This window comes from Lampetra fluviatilis, chromosome 63, assembly GCF_964198595.1.
Source record: "Lampetra fluviatilis chromosome 63, kcLamFluv1.1, whole genome shotgun sequence".
In the NCBI taxonomy this organism is placed as follows: Eukaryota; Metazoa; Chordata; class Hyperoartia; order Petromyzontiformes; family Petromyzontidae; genus Lampetra; species Lampetra fluviatilis.
The window spans coordinates 2,347,628-2,367,147 of record NC_136337.1 but is presented as its reverse complement, the minus strand read 5'-3'; the positions used below and the strand labels follow the sequence as shown (position 1 = coordinate 2,367,147).

The 19,520-nt window shown below is 52.2% G+C and overlaps 1 protein-coding gene across 1 annotated transcript; it reads left to right on the top strand.

Annotated features, from left to right (window-relative positions):
* Positions 1 to 1,476: 1,476 nt before the first annotated feature.
* On the top strand, positions 1,477 to 7,064 carry MIS12 (MIS12 kinetochore complex component). Its single transcript, XM_078881897.1, has 4 exons — positions 1,477 to 1,518; positions 4,580 to 4,809; positions 5,274 to 5,467; positions 5,842 to 7,064. The coding sequence occupies exons 2-4, from the start codon at positions 4,591 to 4,593 to the stop codon at positions 6,080 to 6,082; spliced, it is 654 nt and encodes a 217-aa protein (XP_078738023.1). The 5' UTR covers positions 1,477 to 1,518; positions 4,580 to 4,590; the 3' UTR covers positions 6,083 to 7,064.
* Positions 7,065 to 19,520: the final 12,456 nt, after the last annotated feature.

Sequence of the window (19,520 nt, the reverse complement as noted above, 5' to 3'; positions counted from 1 at the left end):
ATAAACTACACTATACACTACTATATACTACACTATACACTACTATAAACTACACTATACACTACTAGACACTACTATACACTATACACTACACTACTATACACTACACTACTATACACTACACTATACACTACTATACACTACACACTACAACACTATACACTACACTATACACTACACACTACACTGCTATAAACTACACTATACACTACTATACACTACACTATACACTGCTATACACTACACTATACACTACACTATACACTACACTATACACTACTCTACACTACACAATGCAACACAACACAGAGAACCAGCCAACACAACAGCATTGTGTTTCTAAGTTTACTATGTTTGTTTTTCTCATTCATTCTTACCTGATGATGGTTGCTTGTGTTGCAATCGAAACGTCGTATTATATTAACACATTCCTGCGGAGGGAGCTGGTAGGAACGTTGGGTTGCTCGGTCAATGGCCAGGGTCAACGGCGGCGTGGTGTATTCCGCAAATATGCCCGACTGTGAGGGCGGGCACAAGCCGGCGTGAGTAGGTTAAACGTTGAGTTTTATAAGGGCACCACGGGGTGACCAGCCCCACCCCACCCAGCCCCACCCCTCCCACCCCCCACACAGCCCCACTTTCTCCACCCAGCCCCTCCCCACCCAGCCCCACCCCTCCCACCCCCCACCCAGCCCCTCCCCACCCACCCCACCCCACCCCTCCCACCCCCCACCCAGCCCCTCCCCACCCACCCCTCCCACCCTCCACACCCAGCCCCTCCCCTCCCCACCCAGCCCCACCCCTCCCACCCCCCATCCAGCCCCTCCCCACCCACCCCACCCCTCCCACCCAGCCCCTCCCCACCCAGCCCCACCCCTCCCACCCTCCCCACCCAGCCCCTCCCCACCCAGCCCCACCCCTCCCACCCCTCCCACCCAGCCCCTCCCCACCCAGCCCCACCCAGCCCCACCCCTCCCACCCCCCACCCAGCCCCTCCCCACCAAGCCCCTCCCCACCGTCCCCACCCAGCCCTTCCCTGCACGACGGACGGACACAATAATCCCCTGTGGGCTGGTGTAACCAGGAGGTTCCTACAAGTATAATTAGATTTTATTTTCCACGTGACTTTACCGAAATAACCAAAGAGTAAGTCCTGCAGTCACGAAAGCTACGAATCATTGTTAAAGTTGTTCCTTACCCCAAGCTCTTGGGATATATAATAATAACAACAATAATCAGGGTGAGTCCCTTTTTACACACTTTGAGAGCTATACAAGGACCCCTGTTCTTAGGTACGTAGATCAACAAATACTCTAATGCGATTCATTGGTAAAAGAGAAATTTATTATAGTTTATATTAAATAAAACGCGTTTCGTTTATAACAGCGGACACTTGGCCCCGCTAGCTTTCCGTAAGGTTAAGCTGGACGCCGATTATTTAATTATTTAAACCCGTTCGTAAATTTGGCGGGAAAAAGTTACCGACGACTCGCAGGCTTCAAGTTCCACGCGACCCAAGTGAGTTGATTCCTCGACGATTACAGCTGGCGGCGGCAATTTATCGACTAAACTGAGGCGATTTTACTCTCGCCTCAGATTAGCCGATGCGTTACGGGGCGTCCCCCCTGCTTTAGATGAGTTTAAGCCACGTTGACCCGTGCCAGAGCCCTTCACGGGCCTACCTCTGTCGATCACCTCAACACTGTATACACTTAATTCTAGATTTGAAGCTTATATACACTTCGCGCTCGCCGAATTCTCGGGATTGTAAAGACGCAGCTTGATTCCCTTGTGTTTTAAAAGCATCAGCAGCTTGGTGGGGGTTAGGAGAGGGGCGCGATGAGGAGATACTTCTCGTAAAACTCTGTGTAGAAACAGCGCGCCAGGTTTTAATAATATCGCAAATCGTCGCTAGCCCCCCCCCCCTCCTATAAACGTCTACTTATTTATTGATTTGAAGCTTTAATTTATTTATTGGTTCTTTCGGTAAAGTCACGTAGGTATAAAATAAAATACGACGTTTCGGGCGCAACACAAGCTTCCGTTATCTGATGATCAGATGACGACCGCTTGTGTTGCGCTCGAAACTTCGTGATTAAAGTTATTTTATTTTTATACCTACTTCTTTGTTCCGTTAGCTGTCGAGCAACAGCAGCAGCGTTAACATCGGGGAGTTTGATGAGCCAAATGAGTGGTGGTGGTGGTATTTTGCCGAATCGGGGTATCGATTCGTCGTTCACTAACTTCAGATATTAGTTCGCCACAGGATCTAAGCACTTTTAAATCAAGATTGGACAAATTCATGTTTTTAAAGCTGTTTTGTGTGTCTTTAGTTTGTTCTTACCCCCCCCCCCCAGCTCCTGATTCGTGCGCTTGGCTACGTACGGTGCGAAAGAAGTCCAACGTACTGTAGTACATACACACGTTCCATGCTTCTGTTATGTGTAACCAAAGTCACCTTATAAGCTAAATTAAGTATAACTTACTGACGTTTCTGGCAACGGCCCTTCTTCAGAACAAGGGGGGGGGGGCGGTAATGGTGATGTGGCATTTGCAGAGTCAGCTCGGCTAATAAAGCGCCTGGTCTCTTCTTGCTGTGGTTTTCCCACCTGATGATGATTGCTTGTGTTGCAATCGAAACGTCGTGATTTATTTATTTTATACCTGCGTGACTTTACCGAAAGAACCAAAGAGTATGGACTCTTCCAGTTCTGAATTGTGGTAGTCGTGAGCGAAGTGGCCAGGAGATGGCATCAATGTGCAGCAGTGGATTGTTGAACAGACGGACACAGTGTTGGTGATGGTAAAGTGGCATTTGCAGAATCGCCAAAGCTCAGCTAAGAATGCGCCTGGTTTGTTCCAGGACCTAATTGTGGTAGTCGTGAGCTAAGTGGCCAGGAGATGGCATTTACTGTGCAGCAGTGGATTGTTGAACAGACAGACACAGTGGTGGTGATTGTGAAGTGGCATTTGCAGAGTTGCCAAAGCTCGGCTAAGAATGTGCCTGGTTTGTTCCAGTTCTGAATTGTGGTATTCGTGAGCGAAGTGGTCAGAAGATGGCGTCAATGTGCAGCAGTGGATTGTTGAACAGACAGACACAGTGGTGTTGGTGATGATAAAGTATCATTTGCAGAATCGCCAAAGCTCAGCTAAGAAGGCGCCTGGTCTGTTCCAGGACCTGATTGTGGTAGTCGTGAGCGAAGTGGCCAGGAGATGGCATCACTGTGCAGCAGTGGATTGTTGAACAGACAGACACAGTGGTGTTGGTGATGGTGAAGTGGCATTTTGCAGAGTCGCCAAAGCTCAGCTGAGAATGCGCCTGGTCTGTTCCAGGACCTAATTGTGGTAGCCGTGAGCGAAGTGGCCAAGAGATGGCATCACTGTGCAGCAGTGGATTAGTTGAACACTTAGTAGTCGGGCTTTTGCGACCAATATTATCCACAATAGAGGTTTTTTGGTTAGATTACGTATATATAAATGTGTCGTTAAACCCGCCACCATCCGACACAGCCAATTACTGCAGTAAGGTTTGTCACGTAAATAAAACGTTCTGATTCGTTACTCTAATTGTAAATGTGGGTTTACTCTCCAACATACCGTTGTGCTGAACTAGTAACGAATTGGCATGTTTTTGTTTACGTGACAAACTTTACTAATTGGTTGTGCCAGGTGGTGGCGACTTTAACGACGCATTTATATTTACGCGATCTAACCCAAAAACCTAAATTATGGACAGCAGTGTAAATGTTGTGGCTTGGCTCTCCAACACCGGTGTGCTGTACTGGTGACGAATTGGCATCTTCTGTTTACGTGACAACCCTTACTAGTTGGCTGTGTTGGGTGGTGGCGGGTTTTAATGACGTTAATATATTTACGTGATCTAACCCAAAAAATATATTATGGAGCAGTGAATTGTTGACCACACGGACAGAGCTAATAATAAGGGGAAATAATCAGTCAACTTTTGAATGTACCGCCGCAAAGTATTCACTCACTCTCACCTAAAGAGAGGACGAAACGTCGCATATATTGACAAGTGTGTTGAGCTTTTCTGTACTTTATGCCTGGTGGTCGTTGCCCATCCGAGCTTACTTTGCCCTCAATTTCTGGAAAAAGGTGGCGTTGCTCTCAAAGGCGTGTAGCTCCTTGCATTGACAGACACTAAATGCACAAACGCGTTCATCCTTCGTTGAAAATATGCCATGGAGAAATAGCATTGCCTGAAACGTCGCTTATAAAAAATGTGTCTTGGTGTACACGAGGTTGTGGGTTCGATCCCGACCCTGACACCTGTTGTATATTTGGAGTTTACATGCTCTCTCTCCCCGTGGTCACGTGGATTTCTCTCCGATATTTCCATCTACGTTTAGAAACATGCGTTTAGAGTATTTGGCTGTATTCAATTTCCACATGATAAGCCACTTCGTTGAGCTATCAGCTGTATAGCTCAGTGGGCCTAAACTGGTAACATAAAAAGTGTATAAATGGTGTATATTGTGTGTTGACGAATCTGAGTTTGTTGGGAAATCGTTAATAATCTTACCCGCCCCCTTTCTGATCGCCCGTGTCTCTCTCTCAGACGCGTTCGCTATGTCGGACGGCAATCTGATGATGTACGAGACGCAGCACTTTGGCTTCACGCCGCAGTCGTGCCTGGACGGCATGTACAACGCGGTGCAGGAATACATCTACAGCGTGCTCAAGGCGGTGGAGGACTGCGTGCTGGAGAACGTGGCGCGCGGAGGGAGCCAATCCTCCTCCGTGGAGAAGGTCCGCCAAGGCACCCAGCTGCTCATCGACCACATGAAGGTGCGCGTCGGCCACGGGCGGATGTTCAACATCCCACCCCTTGGGAGTTTCCGAGCCAGCTTTTTACAACGGGCAGAAAAACCGTGTTATTCCGAAGAGCTTGCGACGCGCGATCGGCACGCATCCATGATGGACTGGACTCGTAACAGTGCAGAATAACAAATGTTTGTGCATACTCGATTTACTTTGTTTGCATTCGACAAACACTACTGCGCACAGTTTGGTGGTCGTGCTATTTAGCAGCTCCGATGTGCTTGCTGTGGGTTGTTTAGCACGATGTCCGACGTTTCGCTTCACGTGCTTGGGAGCTTCTGCAGGAAACCTAAAGATTTTGTTCGGTTTGCGAGGAAAATCCCGAGAGTGCCTGGGGGAGAGAAGACCTCGCGTGCTTGCGTGCGTGAGCGAGAGAGCGAGGGAGGAGAACACGCGTAGGTTCAACGATTCTCATTCTACCTCGCCAACAGTCGCAGCTGGACATGACGTTCGAGCTGATTGAGATCTACATGGCGGAGCGCGTCTTCACGGTGCCGCCCGGCGTGCTGCTGCCCGAGGACCAGCTCCACGCCGCGCCCCTCGCCAACGACGCAGACGAGGAGCGCCAGCTCGACGCCGAGCTCGCCGAGATGCGCAGTCGGCACCGGCAGGAGATGGCCATCCAGTACGCGCTGCCCGTTATCCACCCACGCTACGCACGCCACGCACGCCACGCACGTCACGCACGCCACGCACGCCACGCTCGCACGCTGCCGTGCTTTTGTTTTATCCGGGGCTATGCCTCCACCCCATTCATTACCCTCCATAATTAAAAGTTGTGAAATGTCATTCCTGCATTTGGACACGAATTGGCTCACTAGGCTCTCACTTGGTAAAAAAATCATGGCCCAGGACAGGAGCGGGTGTAAGGAAGAAGACCAGCACGGCCGGCAGATCTGCGCGTTATCGCCAACCGGTGAAAATGTCCGTAGACGAACCGACGTTACCCTCTGATGCTCTGAACAAGCTACCGCCCTGCCCCACCCACCCACCCCGCAGGGCTCGCTTGCAGGCCGAGCTGGAGGAGCAGCGCGCGGTGCAGGAGGCGCTGGAGGCCACGCTACGCCGTTTTGACGAGCTGGAGCGGGTTTGGCGCGAGCGCGTGGGCACGGACGCGGCGCAGGCGCTCCGCTTCTGCCTGCAGCGTGCCCAGCAGCTGTGCGAGCGGGCGGGCGCCGTGCGGGGGCAACGGTCGCTCGCTCAGGAGCCCGCGGCGGCGGCGGCGCCACCAGCGGAGTGATGCGTGCCGTCGCTCTCGTTACCGTCGCTCTCGTTGCCGTCGTTACCAGGGCTGAATTTCTCGGCGAATGTGTCGCGGGTCGCTGGCCAGGACCGGAGTGTGTTGTGTGCGCGTGACTAGTAGTAGCCACAGCCGTAGCGAGGGGTGGTATACCGGATGTGGTGTGCCAGGTCGCGGGCCCGGCTGAAATTAAGCCACTCACTCGATTCCCCATATGCTTATGGGAAGTTTCGGGCCCGGAATGGATTGATTGCACTGCTGTTGCTGTCGTAGAGCGGTGGATTTTCACGAAAGTAACTGTTCAATAAACCCTGGCAGTGGAAAGGAGTATTGGTTGTCGGCAGGCTAACACGGTTTGGTGCTGCCTGTAACCCAGCGGTTTTCAGCGTGTTTAGGAAGCAGCGCCTGAGTGGCGGCTTTTGAGAATGGATTGACGCCACCACCAAAAATCGTATTTGTTGGCATTGTGTGCCAGATGTTTTGGAAGGTTTCCATGTTCGAAATGCAGCCAGTTACAAAAATGCCGCCTCAGGCGATCGGAAGGGCCCCAACGGTTAGATCCACAAGTGGGCGAGGGCGCCGTGGCCTGAAGACACAACCGGTCGGAGACATCGCAGGCCACGACCCAGGGCCATGTGACGATTCATCGATTAAAATTGATTCTTCCACTCGACGTGATACACGGAGAATAATTACACCCGTAATATTCATTGTTTAACATTCGTGGAAATGACACTCGCGTTACGTTTTAGGCTAACGGAGTGAACGGACGATGTAAAAGATATGTGACGACCATTTGCGCTGTTTTAAAAAATATATAATTTACTTTGTGTACTGTTTTAAATATCTCCCTTCCCACAATAGTGCCACGTGACGTTACTTTTTGTTCGGGGGGGGGAGTAGCACGAAAGTGATGTAATGTTTTCAGGTTAATCCGGAGCAAAACTAAATCCGGATCTTTAGAAATGTATATAGGTTCGATATTTAGATGGGGGGGTGGGGGGGCAATTGAGAGAGTTTCTGTAGTATACGATATGAAAATTTAATGTGGGACTTGCATTTAGTAGCTTGCATTCGTGTCAAGGCAGTCAAGTTGGGGTGTGCAGTGGACCCTCATTGCAAGTGATACGTAATATTTGGGCGGGGGGGGGGGGTACAGGGAGGGCGGTTGAATGGCATGCCACGGTGTTCTGGAAATTCCAGATTCTTCCGTGAATACTTTGTGAATTGTAATGTGTCGGTCGCTTAATAAATGAATAAAATGGTATTGAGTCACCTCGCCCACTCGTCCACACACCGCACGTGCACGCGCGCACACGAGTCATTGTTAAAAATAACACGTAAACAAAGTGATGCAGAAATTACAGGTATTTACTACGTATGGAGAAAACATTTCATAGCAACCGCAAGATGATTGTCACTAGTCGTAAGCAAAATATTGCATTTTTAAGACGTAATCACAGTAAACAATGCTACAGGGTTACACAGTGGGCAGTAGATCGCAATGCAGCAACACCCATTGTGCTGTACCTCTATGCTTCCACGTCTTCACCAACCTGACCAGTGTTATGAGGTATGGTCAAATAGGCCCCACATGCTGGAACAAAAGGAAGGTCCATATTCCAGCAGTGAACTGAGAAATCAACAATGCTACAAAATCAACAATGCTGACTAGGAAAACAAAATCAAAGGCGCGAACCATCGTACAACGTATACCAATCAACTTTCATCAGCAAATCCTACACAACTGTCCAATTTTTTATATTTTCAAATCTCCCCGCTCCCTCCAAAACCTTATAATTGCACGTGTCCCTTCTGTTTGTATAGGGTCGTGAAATGTGTCACGTGTTGCAAGTGAAGTGAAGGCAACCCATATTAACAGTATTACCTTGCTGCTATACCATGTCCGGTCCCATTAAAGCAGTGGTTCCTAGCCGTTACTGCAGCCTTGCACCCCTTTTGATTCTCAATCGGTAAATTAATGTATGTTTGTTCATACATAGCGTTTGATGACAAAGTTTGTTGTAACTTAACGTGTCCGTGTTAAATTTGTGGTATCTAATATTTGCCTTCTAAAAAAAATCTGGCCACGTCTCGCCACCTCCCCCCCCCTCCCAGAAAGGGCATTTCGCACCCCCAGGGGGTGCAGCGTGCAGCACAGGTTAAGAAGAACCACTGACTTCATGTAAAGTGTCAATGTCCAAAAGTGAAGATTTTGTCTAGGTTGTACGCAGGAATTTGAAGACCTGATTTCAAGTACTAATCGTACACACACCTGTACCCCTTTATCTTGCTAGTGGCTGTATTTAATTTAATCGATTTTACCATTGTGATGAAGATGACTTGCAAATGAGACCAATCCGCTCTCTTGAGTTCCCACCGGCCTAAACAAATAAACTTGCCTTGGCTATGAATAATAATAATCATGATGCAGGCGTGTTAAGGGAAAACTCGTTAAACGATAAGTCGTTTTCCCATCGACTGCCATGTTAAAACGTCGAGTTGCGTTTCGGCCCCAAAATGTTCCACTCTTGGACAACCTTTTTAACGTGAGAAATGCTAATTCAGATTTTTAAATGAAGCAATAAAAAATCAAGTGTAACATCACACATGGAGAGCCGCAGTTTCTGCAGGTGCCTGTCCTCAGCGTCACCCTTCTCCCACATCGTGCGTAGCCAACCTCGCTAATCGGAGGTGCGGGGAAGAACAAAATAAACTAAACACGAAAAGCAGTTCTAAAGAAATGAGTTTATCAATCTAGACGATTTAAAAGTGCATAGCTCCAGTGGCTTCCTAAGATTAAGGCAGAACGTTCCAGGCGGCCACAAAAGCGAATCTGAAAGTATACTCTTAGTTCTTTCGGTAAAGTCACGTAGGTAAAAAATTGAAATAAAAATCATTTTTTAGGTAAAAAATGAAATTAAAATTAATAAAAATAGAATAAAAATCATTTTCTACCTAGGTCACTTTACCGAAAGTAAGAGTATGAATCCTTGCAGTCACGAAAGCTTCAAATCTAGAATCTGAAAGTGTTGCGCGGTGCAGTGGCACGTCTTTGTTCGATGGCTTGTACGTACGTATGTTGAACGTCTTTGGCACTACGTAGACAACCGCGCTAAACGGATGTGCGGGGGAAGAACAACAAACTGAACACAAAGCAGTTCTAAAGAAACAAGTTTTAGATTTAAAAGTGCAAAGCTCATGGTTTCCCAATATTGGAAGAAAGCGTTACGGTACCAGACGGTCGCAGAAGCGCATCTGAAAGCGCCGCACAACGATGCAAGCAACAAACAGCTGCGGCGGGCCGCGGTGCATCCCCTGCCGCCACGCAACGCATTTGATTGATCAGTCTCCACTCGTTATGTGAACATTGAGCTCGTTTTGCGAACAAATGGGTCTCGGTTCAAATCGCTCCTCGCAGCGAATTCTCGGAGAGAGAGAACGGTGCGACTGCAATGAATGGCGACGGCTGGAGACCTTCGGCCAACAGTGGAGAGATCACAGCCGGCGATGGCGTTCGTGAACACGTGTGTGTGTGTGTGTGTCATGGGACCTCCTTTGCCAGTATCAAAATATAAGAATAGGTTTTCTCCTTTCTGGCAATACAGCAGTTGTGTTAAGATGTTAAAACACCAAACTGTAACCTTTTGCAAGGAATCATGTCTGGATTAACCACAGATAAATTTCGATTTAAAGCTTTCGTGACTGCAGGGATTCATCTTCTTGGTTCTTTCGGTAAAGTCACGTGACTTTACCGAAAGAACCAAGAAGATAACCACAGATACTTGTGGTGAAAATACAAACAAATGACATGCTCTGACAGTATATGCATTAAATTTCGATTTCCCCCCCTCCAACCCAGCTTAAATATACGCTCCAAGCTTGGTGGTGTTTCATTCTTCACCTGAGGACGGCTGCTTGCGTTGTGGCCGAAACGTCGTGAGAATTATTTTATTATGTTTTATTTTTATTATTTTATTACTTCCCTTCTACGTGACTTTACCGAAAGAACCAAGAAGATGAGTATATGCATTATCTTTTGGCGTCCTCTGGTCTAACACTGTTTGAGACGAGGCTCTAAAGAAAGCTGTCTCTGGTGTGGACCAATCAGTTTTAAAGACAATGCATCATACTGTCAGCAAGTTTTTTGTTTGTATTTTCACCACAAAGACATGATTCCTTGCAAAAGGTTTTAGTTTGGTGTTTGAACATCTTATCACAACAGTTTAATTGCCAGAAAGGGGAAAACCTATTCTTATACGTGTGTGTGTGGTGGTTAGAGCCAGTCACTGGCGTCCGCCTGCCCGGCACCCCGCTACAAGTCTGCATAGAAACCGTCCGCTCTGAGTTGAACCGCGCAGTCGTGGGCCTCCCACTTGAGGATGCAGCGGCGTCTCTCCCAGTGCCCGCCCCGCTGGCACGGCCGCGGCGCGTGCCACCCCCCACCGCCCCCCCCGGGGGCCGCTCGCGAAATGGTTGCCGCCTCCTGCTGCCGGCCGAACGCCGAGGCCTCGCCCGGGCGTGCCGGCGCAGGGCCTCCGTGCCGTTCCCGTCGCCCGTCCGGCGGGGCCGGGCAACCGGGCCCACGTGGGAACGACGGGGGGGAGGGCGACGACTCTTCCGGCGGGAACGTAAATCCCCGCTCGCGTTTCACGATGAGCTCTCCCCGGCGCGGTGGCGACGGCGGCGGCGGCCGCTGCGGTCCGACGACCGCGCGGCCTCCGGCCTCCTGCCAGCAGCCCGGCGGGGGGTCCTCCGCGCCCTCCGACTTGACGAGGCTCAGGTCGACGGGCGCGAACATGTCATGGGCCAGGGCGCTGCGGATGTCGTCGCGGTCGAGGCCGTACCTCTGCAGCATGTCGGAGATGCCGTCGTCCTCGGAGCCCGCGGCCCACTCGCCGCCGCCGCACGTCGGGCCCAGGTCGTCGTTGTGGTGGCCGCAGTCGGCGCCGGAAATCGCCGGGTGGCGAGGGCTGCCGCGAGCGCGCAAGCTCCCGACGTCCTCGCCGGTGGCAGCGCCGAGGCCTCCCGCGTGGGGAGCGGCCGAGCCGTGGACGCGCGGGCCGGCGAGGGGAGCACGCGGCGCGGCCGGGAAGACCTCGCGGGGTCCGCGGGGAGCCGCCTCGAGGGACGACAACGAGCAGGAGGAGGAGGACGAGGAGGAGGAGGAGGAGCCGCAGGAGCTCCGGGCGAGTCCGCGCCGACGCCTGCCGCCCCCGTCCGCGCCGCTGCCGCAGAGGGACGGTGAACCGCGTGGTTATCGGCGGCCGTACGCGAACATCAGAGCGCCGCGCCAACACCGCTGAGAACCTGGGTTCGACAAACGTGGTGCGCTCACCGATCGATTAGACCGAGACCCATAGAGCTCGCGTGGAGACCCACGGACTAGCGTGGATACAGACCGCGTAGACTCGTGCGTAGAGTGAGTTGTGATGATAGCGGGTTCACGAGTGCACCGGAGTTGATGGTCTCAGCCCGGTCACCATTGACTCGCACAGATACCCATGGACTCGCGTAGAGATCCATGGACGTGCATAGATCGAGTTTTTGATTAAAACGGGTTCTCTAGTGCAGCGGAGTTGATGGTCTCGGCCCGGTCACAAATCACCGATCAAAACGAGAAACATTCACGTGAAGATTTGGTTCGAGACCAAATTTGCCTGAATTTCCCGATCTCTGTCAAGCGAAGAACATCACTGGTGGTGGCAGCGGTGGGGTGCTGCGTGTGGCCCAGTGGTCAGGTGAAAGCATCTCGGGAGGTAGTTCTACAGTATCCACTTCCGTGGGCCGCTCTCCGGCGCCAAGAGCCGCAATGCTCTGCGAGAGATCCAAGTGGATTCTTAGTCCCGCGGCCCGTGTGCGTGCAGGGCATGGATGTGCGCTGAACCTCTTTCGCACCGTACGTAGCCAACCGTGCAAACCCGACTTGGGATAAACTTTTAGAAAAATTACTCTTAGATTTCTTCGGTAAAGTCACGTAGGTAAAATAAAATTACAATTAATAAAAGTAATAATAGAAATAAAATAATTATTTCGTCGGCGGTAAAACATAAAATTAAAAATAATAAAAGTAATAATAGAAAGAAACTAATTATTTATATCATTACTTTTATTAATTAAAAAAAATTAAATTAAAATTAATAAAAGTAATAATAGAAATAAAATAATTACTTCTTTTATTACTTTTATTAATTTTATTTTTTACCTACGTGACTTCACCGAAGAAACCTAAGAGTATGAATCCTTGCAGTCACGAAAGCTTCAAATCTAGAATTTTAGAAAAATAACAATATAAATACTTATTCATATTAGCGTGAAAGAGTCGGCACGCACATACCCGGCCCAGCGGGGCTTTCCAGAGCTCCCACTGGCTAAGGCCCCTTCCGCCAGCAGTGGCGTGAAGCAGGCGGTTGCAGGGACTGCGCCTTTCGCACGACGATCCCCACACCAGAGGTCGCAACCGGGTACCCGATACTCGTACCCTATCCGATACCCGGCTACCCGTACCCAGCCGGGTACGGGTAGCCGTTTGCGACCCTGGTGCGGCCGGGTACGGGTAGGCCGTGAGTAACCGTTTGTCACTCATTTCGGGTAGGGTGCGGGTACGGCTAGGGAACGGGTACAGGTAGAGAACAGATACCCGTACCCGGCCGGGTACGGGTACCCGTGCCCTACCCGTCCCCACACCAGAGGAGACCCGGCTGGGTACGGGTACCCGTTCCCTACCCGTCCCCACACCAGAGGTCGCAACCGGGTACCCGATACCCGTACCTTACCCGATACCCGGCCGGGTACGGGTATCCGTTCCCTACCCGTACCCTACCCGGCCGGGTACGGGTACCCATTTGCGACCCTTGTGCGGCCGGGTACGGGTATGGGTAAGGAATCAAAACCCGTTTGCGACCTCTGCCCCACGCCGCGCAACGAACACTCGGACGGCGGTCACCTGACTCGCGCGTCCGGTCCCTGCGTCACGCGGCCGCCGGGTACCGACTCCGCTCCTCCTCCTCCGTCGCCGGCGGCAACGGGCGAGGACTCGGAGGGGGCCGCGGGCGTCGCCACGGCAACGAGGATGAGGTGAGGCTGCCTCCGGGGCCTGGCGGGCTGGCGGGAGAGCCTGCGGGAGCCCGGGGGGCGCGCGCTGGGGGGCGGCGTCTGTCCGTGCAGGAGCCGCAGACGTCCCCTCACGTGCAGCTTCTGCACCCTCACACGGGGAGCAAGTGGGGGGGGGGAGGGGGGGTTGTTTTTTGGCGAAGTGCCGCCCCCCGAGGAAGCCCCGGGGGCACCCCAAGCAAGCCTCAGGGACCCCCCCCCCCTGAGGCAGCCCCCAAGGCACACCTGAGGCAGCCTCCAGGGCACCCCTGAGGAAGCCCCCAGAGCCCCCTGAGCAAGCCCCCAGGGCCCCCCTGAGCAAGCCCCCAGGGCACACCTGAGCAAGCCCCCAGGGCACCCCTGAGCAAGCCCCCAGGGCCCCCCTGAGCAAGCCCCCAGGGCACCCCTGAGCAAGCCCCCAGGGCCCCCCTGAGCAAGCCCCCAGGGCACCCCTGAGCAAGCCCCCAGGGCACCCCTGAGCAAGCCCCCAGGGCACCCCTGAGCCAGCCCCCAGGGCACCCCTGAGCAAGCTCCCAGGGCACCCCTGAGCAAGCCCCCAGGGCACACCTGAGGCAGCCCCTGGCTGGAACTGATGATTTGGTGATATCGCTGTCGCTGCTGCGTTGGCCGTGGCGCGCAAGAAAACAAAAACGACGAAACGACTCCGCGCATTCGACAACAGCACCGCGGCGAAACTGCGGACCGGCTCGTGAACCACCGCTGTGGCCCGCGCTGCCTGAGCGGAGGAGGAGGAGCGACACGACACGAACTTTCTCTCTTGTTTTTTTACGATCAGAGGAAACAAGAAGATGCTCGGTGTAGTCGGCACTTTGCTTCGTTCATCATTTCGGTTTTGTTTTAATGCTTTGCTTTATGTAAACCCCCCCTCCTCCTCCTTTTTAAATTAAAGATTTCACAAAAGATTTCACGCTCTGCTCTCCATACCCCTTCCCTCTCTCTCTCTACCCCCTCTCTCTCTACTCCCCCCCTCTCCCTACTCCATGTCTATGTTCCCTCTGTTTTCTATGTAATATTTGTAATAACTCTCTCTCTGCTGAAGCCCTCTCGTCGTGACCAGAAGCAGCAGGAGACATCCACATCGGCATCATCGAGCTCCTGAACCACAACGCGGCTGCTGCCATCATACGCAACGGCAGAGTTAGTCCGTGAACAGGATAACTAAATAGCATGCAACGTTCTAGCAAACGATAAGAATGTTCAATGTACGGCCTTTGGAGGGAGGGAAGGGAGGGAAGGGGAGGAGGGAAGGGGGTGAGTGAGTGAGTGAGTGGAGGGAGGGTGGGGATGGGAGTGAGGGGAGGGAGGGAGGGAGGGGAGGGAGTCAGGGGAGGGAGGGAGGGGGAGGGGAGTGAAGGGAGGGAGCGAGGGGAGGGTGAGTGAGGGGAGGGAGGGAGTGAGGGGCAGAGGGAGTGAGTGAGGGGAGGGAGTGAGGGGAGGGAGGGAGTGAGGGGGGGAGGGAGTGAGTGAAGGGAGGGAGCGAGGGGAGGGAGGGAGTGAGTGAGGGGAGGGAGTGAGGGGAGGGAGGGAGTGAGGGGGGGAGGGAGTGAGTGAAGGGAGGGAGCGAGGGGAGGGAGGGAGTGAGGGGCGGAGGGAGTGAGTGAAGGGAGGGAGCGAGGGGAGGGAGGGAGGGGAGGGAGTGAGGGGAGGGAGTGAGGGGAGTGAGGGCAGGGAGGGAGGGGAAGGGAGGGAGGGGAAGGAGTGAGGGGGAGGGGAGGGAGGTGAGAGAGTGAGGGGAAGGGAGGGAGGGGAGGGAGTGAGGGGAAAGAGGGGAGGGAGTGAGGGGAGGGAGGGGAGTGAGGGGAGGGAAGGGAGTGAGGGGAGTGAGGGGGAGGGGAGGGAGTGAGGGGAGGGAGTGAGGGGTGGGAAGGGAGTGAGGGGGAGGGAGTGAGGGGAGGGAGTGAGGGGGAGGAAAGTGAGGGGGAGGGAGGAAGGGAGTGAGGGGAGGGAGTGAAGGGTGGGGGTGAGGGGAGTGAGAGTGAGTGAAGGGAGTGAGGGGAGTGAGAGTGAGGGGAGTGACTATTTCGCCGTCGCGTGTTGGCGCCCACCAGGAACCCCGCGGCGCACTGCAGGAGGCAACGGCAGCGGCACACGAAGCTGCGCTCCAGCAGGGGAGACGTCTCCTCCGGCAGGGCGCCTAGAGGCTCGCACAGAGGCAGAGGTCACAATAGATCAAAGTTCAAAGTTTATTTATTAGGTGTAGCCCTGTGAGCCATTCGGCTCTTGAATCGGGTGCAACCGCAACAAACAAAAAAACAAAAACATGACCAAGAAAACATCTTAAAGTGACTATGTGCAAACAGAAAATCCAAGAAACGTCACGCTCTGCTCTCCTTACCTTAAGGGGGAGAGGTTACATAAAGCGAAGCATGACAACAAAAAAACGAAATGAAGAACGCAGCAAAGCGCCGACTACACCGAGCATTTTCTTGATCATTACGCCGTGTTCACAATTTTACACGGGTGGACAACTCTTAGCACACAAAAGTGTTTCGGATTATTAAAATGTGGTGGTGGGGGAGTGGTGGGGGCGGTGGTGGTGGGGGAGTGGTGGGGGTGGTGGTGGTCGGGGCGGTGGGGTTGTTGGTTGGGGTGGTGGTGGTGTTTGAGTGGTGGGGGAGCGGTGGTGGGGGCGGTGGGGGTGGTGGTGGTGGGGGCCCTTTGACCCCCCTCCCACCGCCGCCGCCAAGGGGGTCACCCAAAGAGACTCAACTTTGACCCCGTGAGTCCTCAACCCGGGGGTTCACGAGTGACTGAACAAGACACGTGGACCCCCCCCCTCCCCCCCAACTCTCCACTGTCATTTGTCGCGAGACGCCGCGCGTCGATTCGCAACCAACACGAACAAATAAAAACAAATAAAAATAACCGCCATCCATGACAATAGGATTATCCCCCATTTTCTGGCAACAAAACAGCTGTGTTAAGATGTTAAAACACCAAACTGAAACTTTTAAAAGGAAATCGTGTCTGCATCAACCACAATGCTTGTGGTCAGAATGCAAACAAAAAGCACACTCTGATAGTATATAATGCATTGTCTTCGAAACTGATTGGTCCACACCAGAGGCATCTTTCTTTCGAGCCTCGTCTCAAAGCGGCGTTAGACCAGAGGACGCCTTCCAGTCTCTCCGACCGCACCTCGGGTCGTTCGGGAAAACCCGGAGCGGTGCGAGTGACGAATCGTCCCAGCTCTGGCTTCAGAGTGGCGGGAGTGGGGGCCGGTGGTGACTCACTCGTTGAGGTCGAACATTCGGAACCGAAGGAAGGGAGGGGGGGGAGGAGAAGTGAGCCCGCTGATTTAAATTTTGTATTTACTTGAATTGCTAAAAAAAGAAAAAAACGCCGCGGTGGCTAGGAGATGTTAACTACCTCGCCTGGTGTGCAGGAGGTCGTGGGTTCGATCCCAACCCCTGACGCCTGCTGCTGTATATTTTGAGTCTGTATGCCTCTCTGTCATCATCATCACAGTGGCTAGGAGATGTTGACTACCTCGCCTGGTGTGCAGGAGTTCTTGGGTTCGATCCCAACCACTGACGCCTGCTGCTGTATATTTTAAGTTTGTGTGTCTCTCTGTCATCATCATCACGGTGGCTAGGAGATGTTAACTACCTCGCCTGGTCTACAGGAGGTCGTGGGTTCGATCCCAACCCCTGACGCCTGCTGCTGTATATTTTGAGTCTGTATGCCTCTCTGTCATCATCATCACAGTGGCTAGGAGATGTTGACTACCTCGCCTGGTGTGCAGGAGTTCTTGGGTTCGATCCCAACCACTGACGCCTGCTGCTGTATATTTTAAGTTTGTGTGTCTCTCTGTCATCATCATCACGGTGGCTAGGAGATGTTAACTACCTCGCCTGGTCTACAGGAGGTCGTGGGTTCGATCCCAACCCCTGACGCCTGCTGCTGTATATTTTGAGTTTGTGTGTCTCTCTGTCATCATCATCACGGTGGCTAGGAGATGTTAACTACCTCGCCTGGTCTACAGGAGGTCGTGGGTTCGATCCCAACCCCTGACGCCTGCTGCTGTATATTTTGAGTTTGTGTGTCTCTCTGTCATCATCATCACGGTGGCTAGGAGATGTTAACTACCTCGCCTGGTCTACAGGAGGTCGTGGGTTCGATCCCAACCCCTGACGCCTGCTGCTGTATATTTTGAGTTTGTGTGTCTCTCTGTCATCATCATCACGGTGGCTAGGAGATGTTAACTACCTCGCCTGGTCTACAGGAGGTCGTGGGTTCGATCCCGACCCTGACGCCTGCTGCTGTATATTTGGAATTTGTGGTGTCTCTCCCCCCGTGGTCGCGTGGATTTTTCTCCGGGTCCTCTGAGTTTCCCCTCCATTTAGAATCAACGTCACGCGTTTAGAGTATTTAGCTGCTGTAAATGTCCACGTGGGGGTGATGATGATGATATGCCACTTCGTTGGGCTATCATTTGTGATGGACAAGTCGCTTCTGAAAAAAGAGATAGACAGCTCAGCGGGTCCTTAGCTGGTAAAATAAACCAAAAATAGTTTTAGTTTAAATCACCTTGAAAATCCCTGGAGATGGGACATCTTGTTGGCAAGGATTTTCATGGGTGTTAAGTGGCAAAAGGCAAAGATCCCCCGTGTAGCCTTCAAAGACTGTTGGGGCAAGTGCTGTAAACGAGTACCATCAATGAAAGTCGGCATGGCAGACGAAGTGGGTGAGTGGCCAACACCACGCCCGGCCGCCTTTGTCTCCCCAACGGCGACGTTTACTACACACCGCACCAGGTACTCATTTGAGGCTGGGTCGACCTAGGGGAGGCCCAGAACCGGTTCCCGTAATCGTCACTGGCGTTATCTGTGAGCGGGAATGGAATCCAGGTCGCTGGGTTCGTGGCGTCGTTCGCTCGACACGCACTCAAAAGGGCGCATGCGGGTCCACAAGCAGACACAGAGTGGACTGCGTTCGAATCGTAGGGGGAAAAGTGCACCGAGGAGTGTGGGGAGAGGTGAGGGTGCAGGTGAGAGGTGAGAGGGGGAGATGTGAGAGGAGAGTGGGGAGAGGTGAGGGTGAGAGGAGAGTGGGGAGATGTAAGAGGTGAGGGTGAGAGGTGAGAGGGGAATGGGGGAGATGTAAGAGGAGAGTGGGGAGAGGTGAGGGTGAGAGGTGAGAGGGGGAAATGTGAGAGGAGAGTGGGGAGAGGTGAGGGTGAGAGGTGAGAGGGGGAAATGTGAAAGGAGAGTGGGGAGAGGTGAGGGTGAGAGGTGAGAGGGGAATGGGGAGATGTAAGAGGGGAGTGGGGAGAGGTGAGGGGGCAGGTGAGAGGTGAGCGGGGAATGGGGGAGATGTAAGAGGAGAGTGGGGAGAGGTGAGTGCCGGGTGAAGAAAAAAAACAAAAGAAATAAAAATAAAAATAATTAGTAAAAATTAACCCGTAAAAACAAAGTTTTTCACTATAAATCCTTTATATGCGTGGCGGCTAGAGTCCTCTCGTCTTCTGGCTTGAGATGGCTGCCACCTATGGGTCAGATGATTGCCTGCCACCATTAAGCAATTGGTAATTAAATATAATATTTTTGTCCTGAACAGTGTAAAATTTTGGAAAAAAAATTTCACGAACATTAATTGTCACGCACAACGAGTCTGTGTGCAAAATGTCAGCTCGATTGGAACACGGGAAGTGGGTTAAAAAACGACCGAAAGATTTGCACGGTCCTAAGCAAGCAAGCGAACTTAATATAAAGGATAAAAAAATTAACCCATAAAAACAAAGTTTTTCACTCTAAATCCTTTATATGCGTGGCGGCTAGAGTCCTCTTGTCCTCTGGCTTGAGATGGCTGTCACCTATGGGTCAGATGATTGTCTGCCAGCATTAAGCAATTGGTAATTAAATATTTTAAAAAATTTCCCTAAACAGTGTAAAATTTTGAAAAAAAATTTTTCACGAAAATTAATTGTCACGCACAACGAGTCTGTGTGGAAAATGTCAGCTCGATTGGATCACGGGAAGTGGGTTAAAAAACGACCGAAAGATTTGCACGGTCGTAAGCAAGCAAGCAAGCACGCAAGCACGCAAGCAAGCAAGCGAACTTAATATAACGGATTTAAAAAAATGGCCGACGTACCGGTGACCTGCGATGCGTCGTTTCCGCTCAGCGCCCAGCTGAGCTCACGATGAACGCCCTCCCTGTCCTCCACGTGGACGAGGTCGTACACGCTCTGCTGGACAAGGTCGGTCTGCAACGCCGCAGGGAAATCGACTCGGGGTCAAACCAGAGTGTCCGACTCGCAGAGGGTCGCCCGGCTCGGCAGCAGCTCAAGGATAGATTAAACTAAACTCATGATCAAGGTGGG

Excerpts from the sequence above, each read along its gene's own strand:
- MIS12 (XM_078881897.1), top strand. The coding sequence starts at position 4,591 with ATGTCGGACGGCAATCTGATGATGTACGAGACGCAGCACTTTGGCTTC. Across the intron at positions 4,810-5,273 it reads TGCTCATCGACCACATGAAG|TCGCAGCTGGACATGACGTT; the intron begins GTGCGCGTCGGC and ends CCTCGCCAACAG. Across the intron at positions 5,468-5,841 it reads CGGCAGGAGATGGCCATCCA|GGCTCGCTTGCAGGCCGAGC; the intron begins GTACGCGCTGCC and ends CCCACCCCGCAG.